Here is a 27,661-nt window from a genome sequence, read left to right as displayed (position 1 = left end):
AAGCTAGATAAACTAGAAGCGACCGCCGAATCAAACAAGCTAGAAACACCCTTACCTACCCTAAAAGTCCTCTAGAAACCTACTAAACCTACTATACCTACCATAAAGCGCGGTTAAGGACGCCCCTAAAAGCACCCTATAACTAAGAACACTATAATAAAGACTTACTTAACCTCCGCAGGAATATCCGCAAGGCAATCTCCGCCTGCGGATATATTAGTTCTAGTATAGGAAACCCCCTTTACGGACTTATAACGTAAAGAGATTAACGGACTACTTAAAAAGGGGGTCTTTACGGTTATAACGGAGAAAGACGTTCCGTAAGGCGTCCGTATATTTAACTTACGCTTTATTAATAAAATTAAGCACCCAGGTACTAACAAAGCTTTTAAAAAATTAAGGCTTGTCGTATAAGCCTATAACGACTAAGGGAAGGGCTTAGTCCTTACGCAATCGCCTATAATTTAACGAGTCAGCTAACGGATTATACTTATACTTACGCCCGGACTACAGCAAAGCAAACCCGTAGCTCTTTACCTACGGGATATCTCGCAAGCCTATATACAGTCTAATACCTACCTAAGTAGGGACATCTTTATACAACTACCCCCTAAGCTTAACCTACAACTAGAAACAATCCTATAGGTTATAAAACCTCTATACGGAGTACTAGAAGCTAGAAACCATTAGTTTAAGATATACTACTAGCACCACGTTAGTAAACTTAAAATGGAATAGTTGACCTACGACCCCTGCCTCCTATACAGCCCATTAAACGGCCTTAGTATTATTAGACTCCAAATAGACAATACCCTCTTCCTAGCAGACCAGACCTTTACGGACGCTAAAGAAACTAAACTATAAAAGGCAAAGTTCTTAGTAAAGCCGTAAGAGCAGTTAACTAAGCAGACCCCAATTAAGTTTAATAGAGGCTTAATTACATAAAAGGGCAACCTAATTAAGTTAACTCAGGAACGCTAAGCTTAAAACCTAAAGCCCGTTATAATAAAGCCTACGGACCTTACTAGCTCCCGCAGAGAGACCTATAAGACCGTAAATACAAAGGACCAATACGCTGCACAGCGTATAAGAGGCGCCTATATTACCATAGTCTGCCAACCCAAATCTGCCTACGACTTATCCTTTGCGGCCCAGGCAGTAAATCTATAAGAAGAAAATATTAAGCAGCTTAATAAGCGCATTTAGTGGCAAATCGACAATATAGCAAGGGGACTTACTTTTATACCACTAGATCTGAATTCCCTTAGCCTACTAGCATTTACGGACGCCTCCTTTGCCAATAACAGGGACCTATTATTACAAATCGGCTTTATAATTGTACTTACGGACCGCAATTAGGACGTAAATATACTATACTAGTCTTCAATTAAGTGCAAACGAGTAACCCGTAGTGTACTAGCTTCTAAACTATATATACTAGCNCATAGATTTAATATAGCAGCCGCAATCAAATCAACGGTTTAGAAGATTCTATAACTGGAGCAGTTACCCCTAGTTTTATACACCAATTTAAAGTCCCTTTATAACTGCCTAGTTAAACTAGGTACGATACAAGAGAAGAGGCTCATAGTTAACCTAATGTGCTTACATCAGGCCTACGAACGACATGAGATTACAGAGGTCAAATGGATCAGCAGTGGAGACAACCTAGCAGACGCCATAACTAAGGCAAAGCCGTGTTAAGCTCTTAAAACCCTAATTAATACGAATAAGCTCAACCTAAAGGTTACAGAATGGGTAGAGCGAGACTAACGGAGCATTTACGGTTTAGTTACGGCCCGTTGGAAGGCCGTATGGTGCATTTACGGCCCGTTAAAAGGCCGTACAGTTCACTTTACGGACCGTAAGCAGGACTTACGGCTAGCTTGGAGCACCATTTGGAAGGCAACCCAGAAGGCACCTTAGGGGAGATTTCCTATGTATTTTCTTTTATGTTCTATGGTTTTATTAAAGCAACTACGGAGACTATACACAAGTGGTTTCATTTTTCAAGTACCGCCAGTGTATAATTATAGCACCTGTCGTACTAACCGCGTGCCTACGCGTTCGGTACGTCAGGTACGCGTTTACGCGTTCGGCGCACCAACCACCCGCTTACGCGTCTGGACTGACTAATTAGGGGGGAAGGACGCATCAGTATATAGACCACGTAGTCTGCTTCAATACAAGAGACAGTCACCACCATCCCAAAGAGCATACGATACTATACGTATTTCGTGCCCCGGGATATGACTCACTCGTGCTATTAAGTTAGTACGAACAATACTACAGCTCTAACAATTTCCAGCTAGAGTTCTTCTAGTAATTAAGCCTTAATCTGCATATATTAAGACTTAATAATAATTACCCCCCTAGAACGTTTAGTAGAACTGTTTTAAGACTTTATATATAGGGCCAACTGCTCTAGTAATATTCCTTTTTAGGTCCTTTAGGTGTTAAACTCGCCACCTAGAGACGTTTTACCATTAATTTAGATTATTGCGATCTTTAGGTTATATTAACGTTCTACCCTATTTAAGTATTATATATTTACTTATATTGTTAACGACTTATAGGCAAAGGTCTTAACCTTATTTAAATACAGAAATTCGTTATAAAAATATATCGTCTAGATATAACCGTTATATGCTACAATTTCTAGAAATAAGTTAATATACACTTAGTAGAAGGGTCTAGTTGCCTTACTAGTAGGTAGTCTTCTTAATACAATCTTATAAGCCTTGCTAATAGCATAGGTCTTATAGTTAATTATCGCTAGACCTTAAAGTTTTACACTACCTATTTCCTAGGGTAAATACTTAATTGCGTCGGGTCCTACATGGCCTAGTCTCTTATACTAGAGTCTACTAGCTACTTCCTAATTAGAAAGGGGGTCTTATAATTAAATTGCGAATAAGGCCTTACTTAGGGTCTTTAATTGCAGCTTGTTATACTCTAAGGTTAATTAATTATAATAGCGCTTGCAATATACAAACGTCTTATAATTATTTTTATATAGTAGGTTCGTTTTATTATCCTACCATATATCCTTCTTATTAAACTTTCTTAGGTAGGCTAAATTTATATAAAAACCTAGTATATAAGCTGCGTTAGCTAAGAAGATCTTTCTAAAACCTAATAGCGTCTAAATAGTAATTACCGCCGTCCCTATACCCTTAACTAGATCTATACCCATCTTGGTATATACAAAGTTATTACTTAATTAGAGCTCATTAACGAACCTTAATTAATCGCTAATAACGTATATAGTGGTTCCGTTGTTAAGGATTACGCTATTATATAACTTATAGTCAGTGCCTACTTTATAGGCGCCTATTTAATATACGCAAAAGGTACTATTATCTTCCTTTTTATCTAGGCTTTGTATAGCTTCCTTTTCTAAAGACTACTTCCTAACCTTCTCTAGTATTCGCTTATACTATTCTAAGGCATTAGCAATCTTTTCCTTAACCTTCTTAGCCGTAGCTTTATCTAATTTCCAATTCTTTAATTAAACCAACTCATTAATATAAGGGCAATCTTAGAACTAGTAAACAGCTCCATAGTAGTATATTAGGGTATCTTTCTTCCGTGCCGTCCTAGTAGTAGTTAGGGCCTTGTCCTTAGGAGCCTCGTCCTTAGGAGCCTTATTAATTAGCTTACCCTAGAAGCTTACTATATTAGCACTAAGCTAAGCTCTATTCTTCTACTAGGCAGTCTTTAATCGTTAATAGTTTTAATATATAGATATTACGTAGTCCTTGGCCCAGTTATATTTATTAAATTTAACCCTCCATATTAAGGCCTAATTTAGTAATACTGGCTCTACCGCTAGCAGAAAGTCTCTAATTACTTAGTCGCCGTCTACGTCTAACAATTTAATCTTTTTATAGTTATTATACGTCTTTTCCCACTACTATAACCAGGTTTTAAAGCTCTAGTTCTTTAGACCCTTTTTAACCTTAGCGTATTAAGTAGATAGGTAGAGCTAATATACAGTATTAGTAGGGGCAACCCTCTCCTTAAGAGTTACTAGTATATTATATACCGAGTTAATACCTAGTATATAGGTGTTTAGATGTCTAGCTACTATACCAGTAGTATAGCTTTATAGAGAAGTTAAGGCTGCCTTCTACTTCTTGTACTCCTTCTTTACTATCTTATACCTTTTATAGAGAATTTAAAGCTCGTCCTTCTTGTCCTTAGAGAGAGCTATATAGGAGGTTATTCCTAACTTTACGTCTTAAGGCCTAAGAAAGACTAGCTTAATTAATTGGGGCAACTTGTCCCGTTTAGTTAAGGGGTCAACATATTCCTATACGTCTCCTATTTAGGCTTAAAGCCTAATAAAGTTAATCTATTTATCCCAATTAGCTTGGCTCGATAATATCACCATCGTGGTAATAGCTTGGGTAGGTGGTTAAGAAGTTATATTAAAAGGTGCTTGCAGAAAGGCTAAAGGATTTAGTAATAAGTAGTAATTTAATAAGGGGTATAATTAATTAAATTAAATAGTTAAATAGGGGCAATACGGCAAGCAACCCGGGCTTATAACTGTTAATTGGTAGTCCGTGCACCGATTGTAAGAAAAGAATGATAACTCTGTCTATTGAATATGGCTTTAAGAGCCTCTATATATACATAGGAAAGGTGTAGGGAATGAGGGGTAGGGGGGGTGGCAATGGAAACAAGGGGTAGGTGACCGAGTCAATGACCAAGTCAATGATCGAGCCAATGACCGAGTCAATGGGAGGTAGCTGAGTCGGTGATAAGATAACCTGATTCAGGTCGACAAGAACCTCTCAGTATCTTTTTTTCATAATCTCAACGCATTCTATATCAAAAGTCTAAGCGTCTTTCAGCGCCTTCATCGGAATCTACGGAGTTATTCACGACGAAAAGTTAAAAGCAGTTCAGCTTCAATGAATGCTACTCTATGCACAGATTACTAATTGGCCGTAGCTATTATGCCATCGATTCGACTTCCCGAGGTCATTCTTGATATGTTTCTCTCTGTGCTTCACGTCTACGTTACGTCTTTATGTGCTTGCGCAACACATGGTGATACGGTTCATGACATCGCTTTGCACAATAGCACCAGCCCATCCCTTGCTTCAATTCATGTCCCATGGCAAAATAATCATTTTGTGTAATTAATTTAGTACTTTGGTTACTTGCGCATCCAAGGTGCTGAGAGCTTGCAAAGGGCAATTACAAAGAAAAACTAACTCAATTTTACTCTCTCAAAATCTTTGATGCCTTACTCTTCAACTCCCTACTAAGATTCCGCGTCTTTCTCGCTATCGATCTAGCATTAGCCTCTACAATAGATGAATCCACACTGAATCGACTCTGGTTTGTCGATTCCTGAGAATGTTCGCTGTATGACATATCAAAATTGGAATCATTAGAAAGTCTGTCTTGGAGACTCAAATCCCCTAACATAATCGGGGGTGACTGCGCTGAATCATCATGTACACTCGGAGTTTGTAGAGACAGTGAAAAGTTGAACGACGGAATCGGGCGTCCACTCTCATCTTCTCTGTAAGAGGGAAGATACCTGCCTGTTCCTGGACCGTAGAGACGCTGATACTCATTCCGATGAGCCATCATCTGAGCGACATCCGCATGGCACTGAAACGGCGCCTGCACATGTTGGCTCTGATATGTCGGCGCAAACAGTCCCATATCGGCATGATACTGCGCAGGCTCATGCTTCAAATCATCTTCATGCCACCGTTGATCAAACTGCTCACGAGTACGGTCCGGTATGTCTGCCGGAGTGGTATGTTTTCCATCCGGCATTCTGTCTAACCAGCCCTTTTTTATAGCTGGCATTCGGCCATCAAACCTTTCCTGCATGTTTTGAAAGCCCTGTGTATCATTGCAGTTATTCTCATACCACGCCTCTGTTTCAGNCATGATAATTCTATTCCCTGTAAGCTCTCTGACGTCGCTATGCAATTGCTCTTTGCACTGTTTTTCATACTCGCTTTCTCTATACAGTAGCTCGAGATGGTATACAGAGGTGGCAACTTTCTCTTGGGCAGTCTTGGTCCACTTGAGGACGCATTCGCGCTCGTATTGTTCTTTAAGAGCAGAGAATTCCTCACCTGGAAGCTTTCCAGAAGTTTCTTCAACGAAAGACAAATTAGCCCACGAGAATGTCGAACAGGTAGCTCTCTTGTCAGCTTTCTCTTGGTTAGCCTCCTCAGAGCATTGAGAGTCAGCAGCCGACCGTTCTAGGGAGTAGTTGCTTGTGTGTGGTGTGAGAGAGCAGCCTGGGATGCCTCTAATGCGACGTAGCGAACCATGGGCACCGTGCTTGATCCGGGATGCTGTGCCAACATAACTAGTCTCGCAAGGCATCTCCGAAGAAGTGTGTGGATGAATATGGATAGAACCGGAAACTGAGGATCCAGAGTGACGGTTAGGGAGAGTAGTGGCATTACGAGTCAGTCCTTTGTTGCCATAGCGGACGGCGGATAGTGAATCTAACATAAGTTCTGGGTTCCGACGAGACGTGCGAGTGGATTGATATGGATCTACTGTCTTTGGCTAAGTGCGGGATTTCTTAAACCGCTGAAGAGCCTACCTCGGTCAGTTGTATGATATGGAATCAGCGATTCTAGGCTGCAAATACAATCAAATATGGATCGAAACTTCAAAGAGTGAACGGCATAAACCGAATGCTTCGGGGCATTCATATACCTTACGGAGGAGTTCACAACAATGCGTATGCAAAAGCGGCCAGAAAATAACAAGCGCATTATGTTTTGATAATGCATAGAGACAAGGAATAATGCCGAAATGGCGATACTATGCTTAGATGAAATGAATTGAGATATTTTATCGAATAAAATGCATTGCAAAAGTCGTGGAAAGTCATAGTGAAGGAATTGAAGATGTCTATTTTTGATTCTTAGTTCAAAAAACTGGATTGCAAGAAAACAAGTACCCGCAGTAGATAAAAGTAAGAATAATATTGATTATTTTAAAACCTTACGCTGACTATCCATCTACCAGTACCTTCGGCCAGTTAATGCGGCGGAAGTCTCGTAACCAATCCCTTCACAGACTTAAAAAGCTTGGAGAGCCACATAACCTTCTTCGTCAGCGCTGGCATGTTTCGCGGTGAAACTGTTTCTCTAGTTAATGGCATATTAGTCTCCGAGCTTGTTGCTGTGGACTGCGAGTAACACGAACTAGCCTGCGGGCTGTTCGGGTAGTACTCAAAATCCCCGTTTTGAATAACAGGCAAGTCGAGTTCCGCATCAAAACTCCCGAGGTCATATGCCACAAAGCCCTGGTCGGAATAGAAGTCAACGCCATGGCCGCCGATATGCGGCAAGTAGTAGTGGAACTGGAAACTGTCGAGTTCTCGCTTCAGAGCATTAGAAGTAGATGGTAATGCTAAAGTGTCCTTCGTTTTCGGATCCTCTTCATTGATGGTGTCGAGTTGAGTGAGGAATATATGCGGGCTTGAGCGGCTGCATGGGAGAATCTGCTTGCCTGGGTGTTCTAAGGGCGGCTCATCTATTGCGGGATGGAATAATTGGTGGGTAGAACGTACGGAGGCGGGCTTGGGTGGTGCAGGCGAGCTTGACCTTTTGCGTAGAGAAAGGAATTTTGCGAAGAGCATTTTGGGAATTACTGTGGAGAACCCTGCTACGTAAAATTTCAGTTTAGGTTAAACTTAGCAACAATATGCTCTCTGTGTATGTAGTTTGATAAAGGCGGGAGCGAGGCCGGCAACATCAATGGGCTTATATAGAAAGTTAAGTATGAAATCCCTTGTCAAATTTATTGAAAGGTAGGATGGCACTCTCCTAACAAAGTGATCGCATAAAGGACATAAGCATAGAAATAGCATGCAAATGTGAATAAGAAAAAAATTGCTAGTTCTTTGTTGACATGAAAGAAGTCAAAGGGATTTTCTTGCAGTCACTTAAGAACGTGTCGCTTATATGGGGGACGTTTTGCATCTTAAGTTCAAAAACTAAACAATCATAATATAGGCAAAGGATTGACCAAGGAGAATGTATTAAATTTTATATTTTAGAGGATTGGAAAAGAAGCACCGGGCCCGTCAGTATGTAGATTTTTTTTATCTCAGCAGCGCACGTCAGCGTGGAGGCCACATACGCGCTGCATTGGATTGAATGGGAGTCCGCGATGCGGTTATATCAGAATCATTATCACCACGATGTCTCCGAGACGGACACCATGATAATCTCTTGATTTTTCGCATCACCCTGGTCCGAATATTCGAAAGACCGGTGGTAACCCGAGGCCGTGTTTGCAAGGTAACCATGGAGTTTGAGTTAGAAGCATGTGGCATTGGCGGACTTGGGGCTCTGATTACTAGCCCGACATTAAGCCATGATACCCGGGAATCTGTAAATAGGGACTGATCCGGATACACGTCGTTAATCGTACCTGTGCTACAACCCGATTGATCAGAAATTTCCCTATTTTCCATGGGAGACTCGGTCGGTGAACTTTCTGAGTCTTCAAGCCAAAATTTCCTATGCCGAGGCCAGCACTCCCTCAGTTTCGCATCGTTTTGAAGAATATCAGTGCCAGAGTAATACGAAGGCAAGGAGTCCAGAAATCCACTCACTTGCGCCATTGGAATTCTTGAAGGCAAAGAATGCTGCCAGGTGAAAATTTGCGCGGAGCCCCAATAAGGACTATCATGTGGGCAGATGTCATCTATCTGGTCCACTGCAAGATCTACATCTGCATCATCGAAGAAGCTGCGAGGACCAAACGGCACTATGAAAGGCGAGGTGTCCGGATGTATTCGAATCTCTGTCAGCAAGTCACGTAATTCCTTCTCATCCTTGCAAGAAATTGGCCCGTACGCCGCACCATTAGGTTCGTTGACAAGGGCCAAGAAGCCGCAGGAATTCCGTGCTAGTGTAGATAGATACAGAGCCTCTTCCTTGGCAAAAAACTCCTGCATAGCTTCTATCGCGTCTTGATGTTGAGGAGAAATCTCACCTCGTTCTTCTAGAGAAGCAACCAAATCACTGCGATCTCGTTCATCGAATGCATAACGCATAGGCAGACTCCATTCGGGATCAAAAACTAGCCTTGCATAAATTGATTCTTCAGAGAATTTTGAAGTGATTTTGGTAGGACTTAGGGTTGGGTATTTAGAATAACGGGCATCACCCTCATCATCTCGAATGCTTCGGGGTTGATTTAGAGAAGACGAAGTTCCCTCAGTACTTCTTAACATCGTCACGCCTGTGCCAAAGTGCATGCCCATCCTCTTCTGATCTGGTGAAGTCGCTAGGACCCGAGACCCGTTTCGAAAGATGTGTGGAATTGGTATGGGACTCTCAGCCATTTGCGTAAAATCGTCCCCTACAGAAGAGCATGAATTAGTGGCATTGCAGGCAAAGCCTATTGTAATAATACCTGTCTCTCTCTTTGTCCGCTTTCCAGATTGACAAGATGGGAAGTCTGTGTCGCAATAATGATCAAAAGTGTTCATAACGGACTGAAGCCCAGCTTCAACCAACATAATTGCGATAAACCGAGTACGAGATATTGAACGACAAGGTTGGCAGTTACACAGAATGGTAGAGAGAAGGCTCTAATTTTAGCCCAAAACTGGACAGCAGATTGAGGGTGAGTGGCTGTACCTTTTGGGCTTTGGCTTGTCCTGGGGTCGTCGAGTACATTTTATAGTACTCACTAACTGCACATTGTAATAGCAAAAATGCGGCTGTGAAGGACGTTGTGTTTTGCGGAGATGAGTCTCCAAGTTCGCACAATGTCGGCGAAATGTGGAGCACCAACACAGCAAAATAAGAGCACAAAGGAAAGCTTCTGATTAACGAGTGATTTTGGTAGATCTGGCCCCTAACGTGGCTGAATGGTAAGAAAATCTGGAAAGATGGAAAGGCAATGGGTTGGTGAATGGGGAAACAAATCCTCAACCCTTATGGCCTGTTACGGTTACAGAATGCCATATTGTAGATGGATCATCCTTGTTTGTATCCCTGCATCTTGTTCCTCGGCGGGAACGTAAGAATAACACCAAGACCTGCGAAGTCCGCCCCAAGCCAGAAAGCGGAGCGATATCCTTTCAAGGGCTCCTGCTCATTATTATTCGTTCTTTCTTCGAAATTTCCGCCAAATGCGAGGCCTAATCCGACGCTGTAGTTGACGGCGGTGTTGATAGAACTGCCTGCAGCTTCCTGCAGCTCTTTCAATACCTGGTCGCTTACGATTAAGCTTGCGCTTTGCAAAGCTGGTAAATTTACGTCCGAATTTATCTGTAACGGCAGTATAATTAACATCTTTTTGGCCACAAATTAATGCCAATGCCTTGTCAATCGGCTTCATATTAATGGAGATATCAAGTGTTGAAATTCAATGTGTGTGACGAGAGGCACCGTGCATTTGGTGATACGCACGTGGAGAATTCGTTGGATAAGGAGCAGTATGCCCGTACGTGCCAACGGTCCACCGGGGGTCTGATCTATGAGATAAAGTCGCCGGAATTCTGGGCATCACTTGGCACAAGCAGTCTTGCTGGAATAACTTTGAGTTCTTGGGCTTTGGATTCGGGTGCCGTTCTATCACAGCCTTCATTATCCCACTCGTACGTCGGAATACTCTTCGCGAGCTTGCCTTGAAGCAGGATAACCCAACAGGTGGAATGATTGCATGATCCCACCCGTATCCACTGGATGTGTGAGGCCCTCTCTTCTGGATTGAACTTTTCATTCAGCGTTCGATACTCTCGGCATTCAGAGGAACATGTTCGTCTACGCGGACAGTCTTGGGCATTGCGTCGAAGTTGGACGATGGTACGAGAAGCCAGAGAAGGATCCGCCTGCACACAGCACGAAGAAATCAAAGTCGAAACATGTCGGATCTAAAGATTCGCCAAGGCTTGCACCTATAATGCCAAGGTTTACCTATAATGCCAAGGCTTACCTACAACGCCAAGATGATCAAAAGTCTGCACCAGATGGTTTCGAGTTCAAGGCAGAATTTCCCTATTGGGTAATTTTAAGAGGCTGTGCAAGGAAAATTCAACGCCGAGCCAATACAAAGGGGGGGGGGGGCGGTCTTTGCGTTTTCTGGAATTTTCTAGTTTGTCTTAGCAGTGCGACCACACCGAAGGGGGCAAAATGAGGAGAGATGCTCAAGCCTTGACATTACACTGTATTAAACATCTTGTACATTTTTACAACGATGTTTAGTGCAATCTATTGTTTGTTACCTATATACGGATGCAAAATAAAAGAGAGTAATTATCATAAAACGGGGTAGGAGGATCACATGATGCTCGTTTCTAGGTGTGAGCGGTCTATCTAGAAGTGCTGGCTTATTATACAATATGTATGACCGAAAAGCTATCCCTTCGTGTGGCATTTAGCACTTTTCGTATTGGGCGCATTGGGCGCTTCTACTTGGGTTAGCATGCTGCAGACATCCTAGCTAGCGCGATTTTATTAGCAAGCACCTCAATATATCGACGAAATGCTGTCTAAGGCCACTACAAAAAAGACACTGGATATATATTTTTTGAGGAAGTTAGGCAGGAAGTTGTAATATATAATGTTATAGCTGTATACTCCTGTCCTTCCTTTATTAACTAGCTGTTTAATTATAGAGGCTTTAGAACTAAAGACGCACAGCATTTTCTAGGCGGCATAAGGATAATAAGTTGCTGAGGATTTATAATTAAATAGGCAGCAATAATATTAAAGCTTTTTAATTAACTATACTATATATTCTATATTCTGTACAGGCTTCCTATCCACGTTGCTGCTACTTACCGCAATATTCGAACGTCAGAGGCGCAGATAAGGCGCCTATACCCCTACCGCCGAGCAATCGCACCGACCAAGGCTTTAACACCAAGCTATATACAGTATAGAGCCTCTAGATTGGCTTAAGAGGCGTGCATATACGAAAAGTGCATGAATTCTTGCCACACGAAGGGATTGCGCTACAAACGCATATCTGTAATTATAAGTAGAACGATACAATACGTAATAACCGATCGTCCACCCCTAGAGATGCGCCTCCTCGCCGCCGTTTGAGACTTGGCAGCAGAAGCAGGCTATGAGGGCCTCCCTGGATACTAGATTTGGGGCTTGAGGGTGACATCGCTGTCATAGACCACAGGTCTGCATATAAATAATCGACTACAATCGGTCTCCTGCCAAGGCGAAGAGCGGATCCTCCCAAGAAGGCGGACAACACCCAAGCCTCGCCGAGAGCCTCATCCGCGAACGACACTCCAATCTTCACGCAACTTCACGGATATACCAAGACGCTTGCGAAAGTGGCTGTTATGTCGTTATTGCGAATCACACTCCGCGATATGGGAACGTGGCACGAATTGTATCTAAATAGGGCAAACCACTCTTGCCACTGTCTGTATATGGACATGTCTATGTAGCTAAGCGAGCACTGCAGCAGCACCCCTGCATCTTAGCAACACCAACATCATTAACATTTACAAAATTAAGCCTTGCTTGCTTGCTTTCTATATTAGTCTTATTTAAAAGCTAATGCCTTATTTACTTAATTTCTAATAATTAATTATTGCTGTTAATAACTTAATAACCTATACGCTTATCTAAACCTTCGCAAATTATTTATAAAAACCTTAAAAACTTAACTAATAACGATACACTTAATAAGCTAAACTCCTTAGAGGTTACCTACCAGTCTCCCTTACCTTCCCCTACACCTTTAGGCGATACGCCAGCGTTATAGTCTCTATTCTCTATAATAGCGCCTCTCTCCGCGGCTTAATGCGAGACTTTAGCTACTAAAAAAGCTAAAAAATGGCTTTAGTAACTATATAAAGAGGACCTAAGGATTAAAAGAGCTTAGGTAAAGGAGGTTAAGGACTAAGCAACTAACTAAAAAATAAAACTTCTTTAGAAATAGGAGGACTGTACTAAAATACTATACGTTTAAAAAGAATAGGAAGATTAGGCGACTAAACTCTATATATTAAGCCTCGCTACGGTAATAGCGAAATTAGCTATAGTAGTATTATTCTTAACCCTAATTAATAAACTAGGTAAGTTGCTTCTATCTATAGCTAATATCCTAAATACCCTTTTCCCTGGCGTCCTAAATAAAGAGATACTTAAGGTATTTTAGGGTACTTTTTTACTTAATAACCTTTCTTGCCTCTAGATATACTAGCTCTAGTCTAAGCCTTAAAATAATATCCTTATTATTAATAGCGTCCTTTTTATAAGATTAAAAAAAGGGATAATAAAGGACTACCTATTTATTAAAGTATAGGTAGAGGGCTTTCTTAACTATATAATAATTTTAATTATTATATATAAGAATCTTTTAGTAGATCTTATTCCCTAAATACTTGCCTTCTATAATTAAGTTATCTAGCTATTTACCACCTACTAAATTGCTCCCTTAATAACTATAGCCTTAGAGCACTACTTTATAGTTATTTAAAAGAACTAGTTAGAGCTAGCTAACTAAAAGATCTCTAGTAACTTCCTAGATATTTATTATAATCCTAGTACTTATAAATCCGTATCTATCTTAAAACGCGTATAAGTAAGCACTAATATCTTAAGGACCTATTATAGCTTTAATAGAGGGAAGTGTGACCTAGGTAAGGATTATAAGTTCCTATATACCTATAGTAAGTACGGTGGCCCGTATACTGTAAGAAATTATAAGTAGTAATTACTAGAGGAAAGTGTTAATAAGAAAAAGGAAGAGAAGGAAGAGGATTTTATTAAGCTATACCTATACTCTACTAAAACCGTGCTTTACCCTTATAGTACGGGTAGGCTAAATACTATACTATTATTTCCAGTCTTTCTACCCTCCTCTCCTCTATAGGACTTTCCCTCCCCCTTAATTATTTAAGCGTGGGGGCGTTATTTATCCCTATACCCCGGCAACCTTTAATATAACATTATTAGTATCTTAAAGTTTAGATGCCAGATTAGGGCAGACCTAAAAATTAAGTTCCTCTCCTAGAAAAATTAAGCCTTAATAGCCACAAATATGGTCTTAATCTTAGAGAAGATTAGCGCCAATCTAAATATAGGTAGAATTATAATAGCAACGTCTCCTATTATATTTTTATTACTAGGTTTAGTACCTAAAGCGGATAGGGGATGGCGCCATATTTATAACTTATCCTTACTATCTAGCTAATCTGTTAATAACTTAATCCCTATAGCATTTACTATACTATAATATTTAATAGTTAATTAGGTTCTCTAATACGTTATATATATAGGCCGTAGTTATATAATTATTAAAAGGGATATTAAGGACGCCTTTTAAAACATCCTACTTTCTATTAAAGCTTAACGCCTTATAGGGTTCTCCTAAAAGGGTATAGTATATTTTAAATATTACCTCTTATTTAGCCTTTAAACTACACCCTTTTTATTTAATCTTTTTGCGAAGGGATTCTACTAAATACTTATCTAATATATCTTAAACGCCGCCTTAAAGCACTATCTAGATAACTTTATCTTTATACTCTCTAACGCTTCTATCCTCCCTTAATTACTTAGCGTGTATAACTAATTAAGTAATAAATTAGGCATCCTATAAAACGAATTAAAGAATATTAAAGGCACTATGGCTAAAGTCCTAGGTTATATTATAGATACTCTAAAGTCTAAGCTGCGTCTTTCTCCTTTAAAATAGGCCACTATAATTAAGGAGATTAATAAAGCGTTAAGTGGTAGATCCCTAACGCTAGTTTAGAGTTAAAAACTAGCTAGTAGACTTACTTAAAGCGCCCGGGTAATTAGGCTTAGGTATTTATATAATCGCTCTATCTAGGAGTTTATCTCTACTTTTATAAAAGTAGGTGGTTATCCTTACTAACGGCTAATAGCTAAACTTTGCCAAGACTTATTATAGTGGAGGGATACTCTTACCCTTTTAAATAGTATCCTCTTTTTTAATAATATAAATTAAAAATAATTCTATCTCTTTTTAGACGTATCCGGGATTCTTAGTTATAGGGCCTTCTTCTTTCTTAAGGATTCTTAAGGGATAATATAGCCGCCCTATTTAGTATCTCTACCCTAAGATAATTCTTTAAGCTACTACCCTAATATAAAACACCGCCTTGCCCTAATTAATAAGTAGGAGGTCTAAGTAATTACAACCTTATTCTAGCTTTAGGTAACGCGGTAGGAGTATAGCTTAGTCTATATCCATACGGATAATATAGTAGCACTCTTAGGATTTTAGAATATGGTGGTAAAAGAACTGGGTAATTACCCGCTCCGTAAAATCCTTTAACTAGCCGCAGCCTATAATATTACGCTCTATATAGAGTGGGTTTCCTTTATAAAAAATAGGCTAGCTAATACTCTATCTCATTTTAATTGCAATAGGGTGTTATTATTATACCCGCATTAGGATACTTCTAATTTACCGTTACTATACGCTTCTTTATTATATTTAATCTAACGCTAAAATAAAAGACCTAGTTCCTTTTAAAGACCCCCTACCTAATTTCTAGATTAAGGTAAAAGCCCCCTTAGAATACTTCGGCTAACTATTATAGCATAGCCTCTTTAATAGAATAAGAGATTTATACTATTCCGCAATTAAGAGTTAGGAGGGCTACTACAACCTTTATAGAGCGGTAAAGTACTTAGCGCCCCTCTACTACCTAGGAGAATGGATTACCTAATAGATCTTTAGTAATGCTAGTCTAGGAATAAGCCGTATTAAGCCTACTATAATTAGAGCCTATGTCTTCGCAATTTAATCCCACTATATTAACGCTAATTATAATACCTCCGTCTTTAATAATCCTATTATTAAGAGAATCCTAAACGGTGTAACATCTATAAATCCCTCTACTACGGCTAAAAGATTGCTAATTACTAAAGATATTCTTACCTAATTAGTTACCCTAAATACCTAATCCGTTAAGGATCTTAACTTTAATACCGCTATTACTATAGCCTTTACGGGATTCCTTTATCTAGGCGAGATTACCTACACTAAGGCTTAGAAAGATAGCTACGCCTTCTTTACTATAAAATGTACTAGAAATAATATAACGCTAGTAGAGGACTATATAATATTATATCTAAAGTATAGTAAAACAGACGTTAATTACTAAGGAGTCTTAATTATAATTGCCGCTTTAGGGCAACCTAAATGCGCAGTTTAAGCTATAAAACACCTATTTAAAAATAACCCCTAACCTAAAAACGCCCCTCTCTTTTACTTTAAGAGATTGGCCTTTATAAGCTACGCGGTTAGAAATAAGCTAAAGTATAAAGTTACTGCTCTTAGCCTCTACTCTAAGCTCTATAATAGACACTTATTTTAAAAAGGTGCTACTTAATACGCTTAAGATAACGGTTTTATAAACGGCTAAATATAGCAACTAGGCTAGTAGTCCTTATAAGCGTTCCAGCTTTACTATTTATTATCCCTAAAAAACCTATTCTGGCTAAGTATAAACTTCTAACATAGAATACTAATACTGTTCTTATTATTACTCGCCCTAGATATAATAGGTAAAGGTATTTAGGTATAACGGCGTATAGAAGTACCTATTTTAGCACTTTAATATATTAACTTAAATCTCTCCTTTCCCCCCTTTTTTTATTTTTTATTTTTTCTTCCCCTTACTCTACCTTGTGTGGTATAGGCGCTGCGCTTCTAGGTCTATAGGTATTACGTTTAGTTAAGGTAGAGTAATCCCCTATAAATAGCCTTATGAATATACCTATTCTTAATTAATGCCTTTAAGCCCGTACCTACTAATTAGATTAATTAATCCTCTTCTCCGTAAGTATATAAATAATAGATAGATATATCTATATGGCTAAGCGAGCACTATAGCAGCACCCCTATATCTTAGTAACATTAATATTATTAACATTTACAAAATTAAGCCTTGCTTGCTTGCTTTCCCTCCTACCTATACCTTTTTCTTTGGTTATATATTTTAGGCTTTGTAAATAGATACTGTAGCGATATGCTTGCGCACGGGTCTATGGGCATCACGTTTAGTTAAGGCAGGGCAATCCCCTGCAAATGGCCTTGCGAATATACCCATTCTTAATTAATGCCTTTAAGCCCGTACCCACTAATCAGATTAATTAATCCTCTTCTCCGCAAGCGTGTGAATAATAGACAACGTTTGTAGGCCTCGATGAGCTAAGAGGGTAGGTGGGGGCAGAAGGCCATGTCATACGGCATATAAAAGCTTTGTCTCGCTATCTCTCTCTTACCTCTAGTATCCGGCATCTATTATCGACTAACACCCGCTCACCTTCCGTCAAGATGGCGATCCACCAGCACACCTACGTCTTTGTTATTGGCACTTTGTTTGCCATGCTCGATGCCTACAACAACGGTGCAAGTGAGTAGCTCGGACCTGCTTCTGTGTGGTACAGATACTAATTAATTTGATAGACGATGTGGCAAACGCCTGGGCGACCAGTGTCTCGTCGAGGTCCATCTCGTACAGACAGGCAATGGTATTTGGCACCATATTTGAGATGCTTGGAGCGATCACTGTCGGCGCGCGAACGGCCGACACTATCAAGAACGGCATCATTCCCAACTCGGCCTTCCGCGGCGATGCTGGTGTCCAGATGCTCGCATTCACCTGCGCGCTCGCAGCCGCCTCTTCATGGGTCATGTGGTGCACGCGACACTCTGCCCACGTCTCGTCGACCTACTCGCTCATCTCGGCCGTCGCCGGCGTCGGTGTCGCGACCGTCGGGGCCTCCAAGGTCCAGTGGAGCTGGAACAATGGCAAGGGTCTCGGTGCCATCTTTGCCGGGCTGGGAATGGCTCCTGCCATTTCCGCCGGCTTTGCCGCTAGCATCTTCATGCTCATTAAGCTCGTTGTGCACATTCGCAAGAATCCCGTGCCGTGGGCCGTCTACACCTCGCCCTTCTTCTTCCTTATCGCCGGTACCATTTGCACACTGTCCATCGTCTACAAGGGCTCTCCCAACCTAGGCCTAAACAAGAAGCCCGCGTGGTATGTTGCCGCCGTCACCATGGGCACAGGCGGTGGTGTCGCCGTCCTGTCGGCCATCTTCTTCGTCCCCTTCGTGTATGCAAAGATTATTAAGAAGGATAACAAGGTTAAGCCGTGGATGTTCATACTGGGCCCTCTGCTCTTCAAACGCCCAGCCCCTGCCGATGCTGACCGGGCCAATGTTCCCAACTACGCCGTCGTCCAGGAGGACCAGGAGGAACAGGAGAAACAGTCCCCCACTCGCTCGCCAGAATTAGTCGGTGAATATGATGCTAATAAGAACGAGACCGGAGACATGCCCATCACGACCCCCGCCGAGGAAAACGAGAAGAAGCTTGCTGCGGCCGAGGCCACACAGTTCACCTACAAAGAGCTTATGGCTCAGGGCGAGAGCAAGCTGCATGCAAAGCTCAGGAAGAAGCGCGGTCCCCTCGGCTGGGCTATGCGCACACTCCATGACAACCCTATGGGCGCTGGCCAGCTCTACGAGCTTCACAACATCAAGATTGTCGCAAAGCGCATTCCTGCCATGATCGTTTGCGGTGCTCTCTATGGCCTCCACTATGATATCCACGCTGCACAGACTGGTATTGCTGGCACCCCGGAGGGTAACCGCATGCAGCGTGTGTACGCACACGCAGAGAAGTATCCCAACGAAGTCGAGCACACCTACTCGTTCGTCCAGATCCTCACCGCCTGCACTGCATCCTTTGCCCATGGCGCCAATGACATTGGAAACTCGGTCGGACCCTGGGCTGTCATCTACTCCGCCTGGTCTACCGGCAGTGCCGCTGCTTCCAAGGCTCCTGTCCCCATCTGGCAGCTCGCCGTTCTCTCTGCAACCATCTCGGTCGGCCTTATTACCTATGGTTACAACATCATGAAGGGTGAGCGGAGCTCAATGGCGTACCTTGAATACTTATGCTAACTCGATTCTTGAACAGTCATGGGTAACAAGATCACATACCATTCACCTAGTAGAGGTTTGTCGCCTTCCCTCCGGGCTAACACGGCATCTGCTGACTCTGCTCGTTTTTCCAGGTTGCTCTATGGAGATGGGCGCCGCCATCACCGTCCTCGTCTTCTCGCAGTACTCTCTTCCCGTCTCTACCTCTATGTGCATCACTGGCGCTACCGTCGGTGTCGGCCTCTGCAACGGCACCTTAAAGGCAGTCAACTTCCAGCGAGTCGGCCTCCTCGTCCTCGCATGGATCGCCACTATCCCCATCGCCGGCACTCTCGGAGGAGTACTCATGGGTCTGTTCCTCAATGCTCCTCACTTTTCCTAAACGGAGTCTCACTTCTAATTGATGAGATGCCCACTTGACTTATGCATAGTCATAACTGATTCTTGGATTTATTGCAAATATAACTAGGGTATTGAATGGCATAAACAAGGGTCCTGTATGTTAGTACTGTTTGAAGAATAATTGTTGTAACTAGCTGTCGACCTGCTGCCTACCACCCTATGAATTACCACCCTGTTCCAGCCGCCTGTTATTATTTTTCTATTACCTACACCATCCCCCTCTATTCCTACATCTTCTTCATGTAAGCTCGGGCCCATAGTACTCGGACGCCCCTGAGCTCGGATGTCTTACCAAAATCAAATCACCAATTTTTCTACGCAATTAATCCACCACTTCTTGTTCAATATAGCTTAAAATTAGGACATAGCATAAGAAGCTCTTGTTAAATACCAAAATGAGGGACATTTGTCTATTTAAGAAGCTATACTAGCTTATACCGTTTTACATTTAATTTTAAGCGAGTAATTATATAGGAAGTTTCTATAACGATTTATATACTAATACTAGCAGGAATCAACTCCTACCTAAAAAGAGTTGCTTATTGTGAGGCGACTAGCTCCGCACCACTCAGCCATGGCACAAACTGTTGGTAGGGGGGGGTACTTGGGCAGTCTCTTTGAGCTCAGCGGCGTATCACGTGATAACCGTGCGTATTATCAAATGCACGGCCTCACTAAATGCTCGCTTCTCCACCATTTTCACAAATAAGTTTAGTAACCTATAACTCCACCATTTCTTAACGTATTTAATTTATTTTTAGCGAAATTTAAAGCTTAAAGGAATGTGAAACTTTCTATCTAATTATCCCTCTCTAAAACCTTTCGTGTAGGTTTGGGTTGCCTCCTAGGTTACTTATATTAAAATACCACCTCGGCATTATTATTTACACTTTTAGGCTTAACCTCTACCTTTTTAGGAGATAGCTTCCTAATAGGTACTTTCCTAGGCTTCTTATTAGCCTACTTAACCTCTACTTTTAACTGTCTATCTATTACTTGCTGCTCTTTCTTTACCTATCTCTATACCTTTAATTTAGCTTCCCTTTTTAGCCTTTCCTTCTCATCACAGAGCTCAGGGAAATTATGAAATTCTTCCGATCTCCTCCACCAAAGAACCTGAAACAGATCAAAAGGATCTACATACCAAACCAGCTCCGACCGCATACGAAAGATAGTCCCTCGCTTTCCTCCGCCACGACATTCTTGCCCCAGAGGATGTCTCTGAAAAGCTTTAGCATCGCAATTCCTCAGTATGTGGGCTCGAACAACGGGAAGCTGTCATTTACAGCCCTCCGTATGCTTCAAGATGGTTGTTTAAATGAGGTTCGGTTCGTACAGGAAAGGATAGTTTCCCCGCATCTGTGGGAAGGGGAAGCGAGTGTGTTTGGAGATGATATTGTTAAAGACTTTGTGGAAGATATTCTTCTGGATAAAGAGACGTGTGAAGACCTGCAAAAGCGTCGAAGATCGTGTATTAAATGGAGATGCAGGGTTCCAGCTGGTAAATATGATGAGGAACAGTTGGAAAAGACACGGGCTGCATACAGGGATATGCTTATAGGTATTAAGAACGTATGGGAGGGTGCAGGAGTAACGGTAGAACGTGAGAGCAGCTACCTAAAGACTGAAAGGTCAGCAGTGGTAATTAGGTGTTGGGAGAAGAGGGAAAGCTAAAAGAGGAAGTAAACTAGAATTGCAGGATATAGTTAGGGAGGGGCGAAAGCGCCCTCGCCTCTCTATAGTGTCCAACCTTATCAAAACCACAAACCTTACCATCCCCATCAATGGCGGAAGCTAAACGGTTTCGAAATCATACAAAGTTTACATATTTTAAAAGTAAATAAAGTTCGCCATTTCAACACCCGTAAAAGTTGTAGAGGACATATTGAGAGATGCAGGGAAGAACGCTGTTTGGAGTAAATCCCCGTCATGAAGCTGGACCTGGAGGCATTCTAATATCTGGTTTGTGAGTAGTTACATATCAGTGTTCAAGCCAAATTTTCATTATGGCGAAGCACTTTTAGAAAAGATGGGCGGAGGCTTTCCGCACCCGCCCTCGCTAGGGAACGTTAAGAACAGGAGATTATTTTAGAGGCGTCTGAAGACGTTTAGGTAGTTCTCCATTTAATTTGTTCTAAGATATTTTAAATTTAATATAATAGTTTCTGCTAAGAAACAAAGCACCGACAATGCTCGCTATTTGATGAGTGACAGATTGAACAGAGCGCCAATACCGTTCCTAAAACGAGATGGTCAGGGACTATAACAAGAGCATGTATCAGAGATATGCTGGGAAAGGAACAAAGCCGGAATTGCCTTTCTAAGCCAACGCTATGCAAGTAGTTGCCAACATCTCGCGCATATTCGAGACTCCAAATTCCCTGAACGCCAGGATATCATGCCCACTCATATCCTCGTGTGGCTGGTATCTACTGGAAAAAGCGATGTATCTTGTGTACAACAACAGATGAACACAGAAATCGGGGGGTCGTTAAAGTACTTTTTGGTCCCGTCCACGACCGTTATGAGACGAAAGCGTAAGACGTCTATTCCAAGCCAAAGAAAAAAGATAGCGTGAGATCGTTCATTACCGGCGAGAAAGGCCTGAGTGAGCTGCCATCGAGCGCTTGGTGGGCCGTACGTCTTCCTCGCTTTCGGAGATTTCCTCTCCATCGTCCAGTTCTGCGTCACTGTCTGGCTCAGACAAATCGTCTCCCGTGTCATTTTCCGTCTCCTCTGCTTCCTCATCGTACATCACTTCCGAGTCTTCACTTTCATCATCCGACTCTTCCACATGGTCAATACCGTTCACAGTTGTTGGCATTTCGTCATCCTCAGAACTTTCGTTCTCTTCTATGTGCTGTAAGTCCGCTGGTTTCCTTTGGTTCGATTTGTCCGGTCTAGAGCCTCTATCAATGGCGAGCCGACCTTCTTCAGTCACTGCCTCATCTGATGAGATTTCTTCCTCTCCCTCAACATATATTACACCTTCACCATCATCATCCTCAGTCGCAGCCGTCTTCTGAATATTTCTTCTCAGCTCTAGCTGAGCGTACAGCATATCTAACCTTCCCTTGAGCGACAGAAGCGGCTGAAGACCACTTGCTCTCTCCTTGAGGACTTTGTTCAAGTTGGAAAGCTGCCGCACTACTTTTGGCTGGCTGGCTAGATATCCACCGTGTGCTACGAGAGACCATTGTACCCATACCATGAGGTTACCGGCACGCCCGGGGCGTTTGTGTAGTATTTCTGCTAGCTTTTGTAGAAGATTCGCGATGAGGGTCGAGGGAAGTCGTTCAATGGTGGATCGCACGCTTTCCAAGTCGTTCATTCCGAAACATGATTCCAACAACTCTCTGTCATTTGTCTTGAGGGCTTGTGTAAGCATGATTCCAACAACTCTCTGTCATTTGTCTTGAGGGCTTGTGTAAGCATGATTCCAACAACTCTCTGTCATTTGTCTTGAGGGCTTGTGTAAGCACTGTGCCGAGGGATGTTGCAGATGGAAGCGAAAGTGTCCGATTCCTTGAAGCAGGTGCAAGAGCCCTGACATTCGCATTGGGATCGGCGAAGGTGGTTTCAACGTCGACAATGTCTGGCGCATTCGCTTGAAGTAGTTCCCCAAAGGACGGCTCCTCGGGCTCTGCGGTCATCTCTGCAGGGCCCTCCTCCCCATGGATGCTTCCATCTGCCATGACTGCGTCTTCTCCGGATGGGCCATCCTGCTCTTTCCCCGGCCCAGAGTCTCCTTCGCCCTCGCCTTCATCATCGGAACTCCCGTAGTCACTCTCCTCTTCTTCGTCGCTGCTTATCGTGACCACTTCTCTTCTGGCGTCTTCCATCTCGACGTCACCATTACCGCTTCCACCGGCTGCCACGACAGCTCTTGCCTCATCCACTCTGTCTTTCCGTGCGTCCTTGATGCCGTTGGCTTTGGCGGCGAGGAAAGGCTTTGCATCTGATTTCTCAGGGATTAATGCTGCGAGGCCGTTTTGGCGGGTGTCGCGTGGTGGCTGTGATAACTTTGGCTTTTTGGCAGGCGGGTGCGAGGCCCGGGGCTCAGTCCCTAGCGGGCGATTTCGCGAGGCAACAGCGGCGACCATGGTGAGAAGAGCACGCAGACGCGGAGCGGTGGGTGGTGGAGGGAGTCGCAGTCGCAGAAGAGACTCCGGCTGCCTGGTGGTCGCTGATGGTGCCCAAGGCGGCGAAAAGATTTGTGAGGTAGATTTTTCGTCGATGCATGGACCTGGTGGTAGCGAAACAATGCGCGCGCGCTAAGCCGTTTGCGTTAAAGGGGGCCAGCGTGCGGTGTGATTGGCCGGCACAGCCAAGGCCTGGCGGAGGAGCTGGATTCTTAAAGTCGCATCACCCCCTCGGATCCATGGACTCCTTTCTCTGGCCCTTTTGAAGCTTTTGCTGCACGATTCGCCTCCAATCACGCGCTCGCTGCCCACCTTACTCGCCATTACCAACCCTCCGCTCCACCCCCGGTCCGCGCTCTTGACGCCTAAAAAGGGCTTTGCGACTTTCGCCCTGAGACAGCACCTTCGCCAGGTTATTTTTACTTGTGGGCCTTTGACTCGTCATCATCATTATTTATTTGGTCTCACCCGCTCTCTGGGCACATCCCGACCACCCCGACATCCCGACACCCCGACCCAAGACTATTTGAATTTTCGCGACTCAGCCTCGCCAACAGACGCGTCTGCCCCTTCACTCGCCCAATCCCAGCCGCCGCTCCCAGGCTCTGACTCACCCTGGTAAAGTCTTTACACGCTCTGTGTGGCCACCCACCCCAGCTCCCACCCTAATCAGCCCGCTGTCACGTGCTCCTCCCCCCCGGCTCGCCTCGTGTTTCAGCCGCCGAGCATAAATCTTCGGGCTGTTGCTCTCTTAACTTCTTACTTCCGCACTTTCGAAAAAAGTCTCGGTCGCAAGCCACCCCCACCCCCCACCCCGCTCTGACCAAACCCATAACCACTTTCAAAAAACACTGTGCGGCTGCCTTGACGCTAACTGGCGCGTACTCTCTTGAAAGTTCTCTAGCCGTTTGCGCTGCCTGACGTCTTTGACGGCTGCCTGTCGCGTGCCTTGCGCCGTCGATCAAAACATTCTGCGTCAGGCTGAGCGTACACAAACAAACATCCTCCTTCTGGGGAGACTGACTGCGCGCAACCTATAGCTATCTGGCCCTATGGCAGTGATGACATCATCTGCCTTCGATAAAGCGCCTTACGAGGGCAAGGCGCAACCCGTTCCATCCTCAGATACGATGGCTTTGGATTCAGACATCAACGGGTGAGTCTAGCTCTCTCCATTCACCTCATTTCATTGTGCATTTTTCTTTTTCTGTCACAAAGCGCATGTATTTATTGAATGAATTCATTTGCAGAGTCGCGAATAAATATGACGCCCTCTTTGACGAACCTGACTCCCACTTCATTGAAAACTCAACTCAGTCCATCTACCCTGAGTCAGATCCTCAACCTACCCTCAACGGCAATCACCTACCAGACGGCACAATGCCACCCTTCGATGCGGCAACAGCTCCTATAACGGACGTCTCCAGTGGCATCGCGCCCATTGTGCAATTTCTTCCTGACCACCAAAACGACTCGAATTCTCTCTTCGACGGCTCCGACATCACCGCGCCTACTTCCACCCTTCCAGCAGTCGAAGCTCCAGTATCGGATCTAAGGCAGGACAAGGATTCAATACCAGGCGGAGCAACGGAGGAACAAGTCGAGCCAAGTTTAGGAAACATGGAGACTGCGGCTCCTCATGCCAAGATTGTACCTTCGCGGGAGAACTCAGATGTCATGGATGTGTCCCAGGACCTCCCAAGTGCGCCCGCCTCGGGGGCAAGCTTTATGGATACGTCTGAGGATAACAGGGCGACTCCCGGAACAGAACTCCCTGACCGTACGGGAAACGACGCCACGGAGCCCACTGCGGATAGGCCCGCATCGCTCCCACTGCAAACTCATCCTTCGATCGAGTCCCCATCCCAAATTCCGTTCACCCAGTCACCAACAGCGACCGATCAGGATATGGCTGAGGCGCCTTCATCTGGAAAAGTGCGAACGCGTGAGGACGAGGAGGAGGAAGATGCTCCATCTGCGAAGCGCACAAAGACTGAAGAAGAGGATGGAGCAGGATTTAAAATTCCCGAGGTACCGGCTCAGAAGGATGCTACTGTCAGCAATGGCAATACCGTTTTTGGAGACCAAATTTACGCCCAGCTGGCTGAGCAGTACTCTAATTCTCCGATGACAAAGGCGCAGAACAAATTCCTACTTGAGCGCATACGAAATACGAAGAAGATCAAGGTAGCCTTTGCTTTTAGAGACCCAGTCGATCCCGACGCTCTTGGTATCCCCCAGTATCGTGATTTCATCAAGGAACCAATGGATCTCGGCACTATGGAGCAGAAACTGAAGGATGACAAATATGCTTCCATGGCGGATTTTATGAAGGATATGAATCAAATCATAGAAAACACTGTCAAGTTTAACGGCCAGGAACACCCAATCACCCAGGCTGGCCTAAACATGCGCGCCTACTTTATCAAAGGATTGGTGAAGATGCCTAAAACGGACATCGAAGTGCCTCCGCAACAGAAGAAGATGAAAAGGCCCACAGTAGCAACTGTTGCCAAGCCGCGGCGTGAGTCTAGGACTAGTGTTGTCCCTACAAAATCGCCAACTGTGACGGCGACGGCCACATCTCCTCAGAATACATGGCCTTTAAATTCGGATGGCATGCCCCTTATTCGACGGGATTCTTCAAACGCCAACGACCGACCCAAGCGAGAGATACACAGGCCTCCGCCGAAGGATCTTCCATACAACAGCGTGAAGCCGAAGAAGAAGAAGTACCAGCTAGAGCTGAAATTTTGCGAGAGCGTGGTCGCGGAAATGACGAAGTCGAAACATGCCAAATTCTCTTATCCTTTCCTAAAGCCCGTGGATCCCGTGGCTCTCAACATCCCTCAATACCTTAAGATTATCAAGAAGCCTATGGACCTTGGCACTGTAGAAAAGAACTTAAAGGATGGCAATTACCAGACTGCAAAGGACTTCTATAACGATGTGATACTGATGTTCAATAACTGCTACAAGTTTAACCCCGAGACAGATGACGTACATAAGATGGGAAAAATGTTCCAACAAGTGTTCGATTCTCTTTGGGCCCAGAAGCAAGCTTGGATTGAAGAGCACACCCCAGTTTCGGAACCTCAGTCGCCAGCAACAGCCGACTCTGAAGATGAGGAAGAGGAAGAGGAAGAGGTCGACGATGAAGCCGCGAAGTTAATGGCCATCCAGCAGCAAATTGCCCAACTGAATAGTGCAGCTCAAGCGCTGCTTCAGCAAAAGGCCGGTAAGAGAGCCTCTCCAAAAGCAAGCGCCAAGAAGGGCGCCAAGAACGCGAAACCTGTGAAATCAAGGAAGAACAGTACCCTCCCACCACCTAAAGCAGCACCAAAGGCAAAAGCACGAACAAAGCCCGCCGCTCCCTTGACCTTTTCGCAGAAACAAGAGATTTCAGATGCTATTAGTACTCTGGGAGATTCGGACATGAGGAAGGCAGTTCAGATCATCAGGAATGGCTGCCCTCATCTTGCAGTAAGTGCATCGCCTCTGCCTCTTGATATTTACTCTAACACAATATCAGAATGTCAATGACGATGAAATGGAGATCGATATGGAAGAAATTGGCGACGATTGTTTGCGTGAACTTCTCAAGTTCATCAGGGCCGTGAAAGGACCAAAGGGTGCTGCAGATGACGAATTCGAGTCGCAGAGACATGTTGCTAAGGCTACTGCCGCTTCAAAGCCAAAGAAGAATAAGCCTATGGGCAAGAAGGAGCAAGAAGACAGCATCAAGCAAATCCAGGAGCAACTCAGGAATTTCCAGGCCAATGCCTCTGGTTCCGATCAGTCTCCACCTGGTAAGCTCCTTGCTACCTATCTCACTATCATGATGCTAACAAACGCTAGCCATTCCCCATGATGAGTCAAGTGACGATGACGAGGATAGTGGCTCCGAAAGCGAGGAGGAATAGACTTGTCTTTTATCAACTTTTTGCTATCTTCGTGGCTGTAGCCCAAATCAACACACCTCCACCTCGAGCAGCTTGCATGCCCTTCAGCAATTTATATTTCAAGTAGCAACAACATGCCACCGTATTCGACATCCACCTTTTGCGCATTATTTTCGGCCTAGATAACATTGGCTAAAGCACGAAAGGCCTTAAATTTGATTACGTCCCCTCTGCGATCCCACAGGATGTCTTCAACCCGCTTCGCTGTACCATATCTCCCACTTCACCC

At 43.7% G+C, this 27,661-nt stretch overlaps 6 protein-coding genes across 6 annotated transcripts; 2 read left to right on the top strand and 4 right to left on the bottom strand.

The window, feature by feature from the left end:
• Nucleotides 1-5,235: 5,235 nt before the first annotated feature.
• K441DRAFT_679598 (uncharacterized protein) lies at nucleotides 5,236-6,369 on the bottom strand (the record flags this gene model as incomplete). Its single annotated transcript, XM_067651279.1, has 1 exon — nucleotides 5,236-6,369. One exon carries the CDS (start codon nucleotides 6,367-6,369, stop codon nucleotides 5,236-5,238), a length of 1,134 nt encoding a protein of 377 aa, XP_067501124.1.
• Nucleotides 6,370-7,004: 635 nt separating this feature from the next.
• On the bottom strand, nucleotides 7,005-7,642 carry K441DRAFT_728991 (uncharacterized protein; the record flags this gene model as incomplete). Its single annotated transcript, XM_067654185.1, has 1 exon — nucleotides 7,005-7,642. The coding sequence occupies one exon, from the start codon at nucleotides 7,640-7,642 to the stop codon at nucleotides 7,040-7,042; it is 603 nt and encodes a 200-aa protein (XP_067501123.1). The 3' UTR covers nucleotides 7,005-7,039.
• Nucleotides 7,643-7,822: 180 nt separating this feature from the next.
• On the bottom strand, nucleotides 7,823-10,007 carry K441DRAFT_205350 (uncharacterized protein). The gene is made up of 2 exons (XM_067640509.1): nucleotides 9,430-10,007; nucleotides 7,823-9,375 (listed from the first exon to the last, which is right to left on the bottom strand). The coding sequence occupies exons 1-2, from the start codon at nucleotides 9,533-9,535 to the stop codon at nucleotides 8,126-8,128; spliced, it is 1,356 nt and encodes a 451-aa protein (XP_067501122.1). The 5' UTR covers nucleotides 9,536-10,007; the 3' UTR covers nucleotides 7,823-8,125.
• Nucleotides 10,008-17,274: 7,267 nt separating this feature from the next.
• On the top strand, nucleotides 17,275-19,788 carry K441DRAFT_641466 (putative sodium/phosphate symporter). The gene is made up of 4 exons (XM_067646653.1): nucleotides 17,275-17,389; nucleotides 17,443-18,906; nucleotides 18,964-19,002; nucleotides 19,061-19,788. The coding sequence occupies exons 1-4, from the start codon at nucleotides 17,311-17,313 to the stop codon at nucleotides 19,306-19,308; spliced, it is 1,830 nt and encodes a 609-aa protein (XP_067501121.1). The 5' UTR covers nucleotides 17,275-17,310; the 3' UTR covers nucleotides 19,309-19,788.
• A 2,127-nt stretch (nucleotides 19,789-21,915) lies between these two features.
• On the bottom strand, nucleotides 21,916-23,431 carry K441DRAFT_688858 (NUC189-domain-containing protein; the record flags this gene model as incomplete). Its single annotated transcript, XM_067652238.1, has 2 exons — nucleotides 21,916-22,695; nucleotides 22,811-23,431. The coding sequence occupies 2 exons, from the start codon at nucleotides 23,429-23,431 to the stop codon at nucleotides 21,916-21,918; spliced, it is 1,401 nt and encodes a 466-aa protein (XP_067501120.1).
• Nucleotides 23,432-24,307: 876 nt separating this feature from the next.
• K441DRAFT_205271 (Bromodomain-containing protein) lies at nucleotides 24,308-27,373 on the top strand. Its single transcript, XM_067640508.1, has 3 exons — nucleotides 24,308-24,626; nucleotides 24,721-26,953; nucleotides 27,003-27,373. Exons 1-3 carry the CDS (start codon nucleotides 24,523-24,525, stop codon nucleotides 27,339-27,341), a joined length of 2,676 nt encoding a protein of 891 aa, XP_067501119.1. The 5' UTR covers nucleotides 24,308-24,522; the 3' UTR covers nucleotides 27,342-27,373.
• The last annotated feature ends 288 nt before the right edge of the window (nucleotides 27,374-27,661 follow it).

Source organism: Cenococcum geophilum (assembly GCF_001692895.1).
Source record: "Cenococcum geophilum 1.58 unplaced genomic scaffold K441scaffold_38, whole genome shotgun sequence".
Taxonomy (NCBI): domain Eukaryota; kingdom Fungi; phylum Ascomycota; class Dothideomycetes; order Gloniales; family Gloniaceae; genus Cenococcum; species Cenococcum geophilum.
This window is presented reverse-complemented; position numbering and strand designations above follow the sequence as displayed.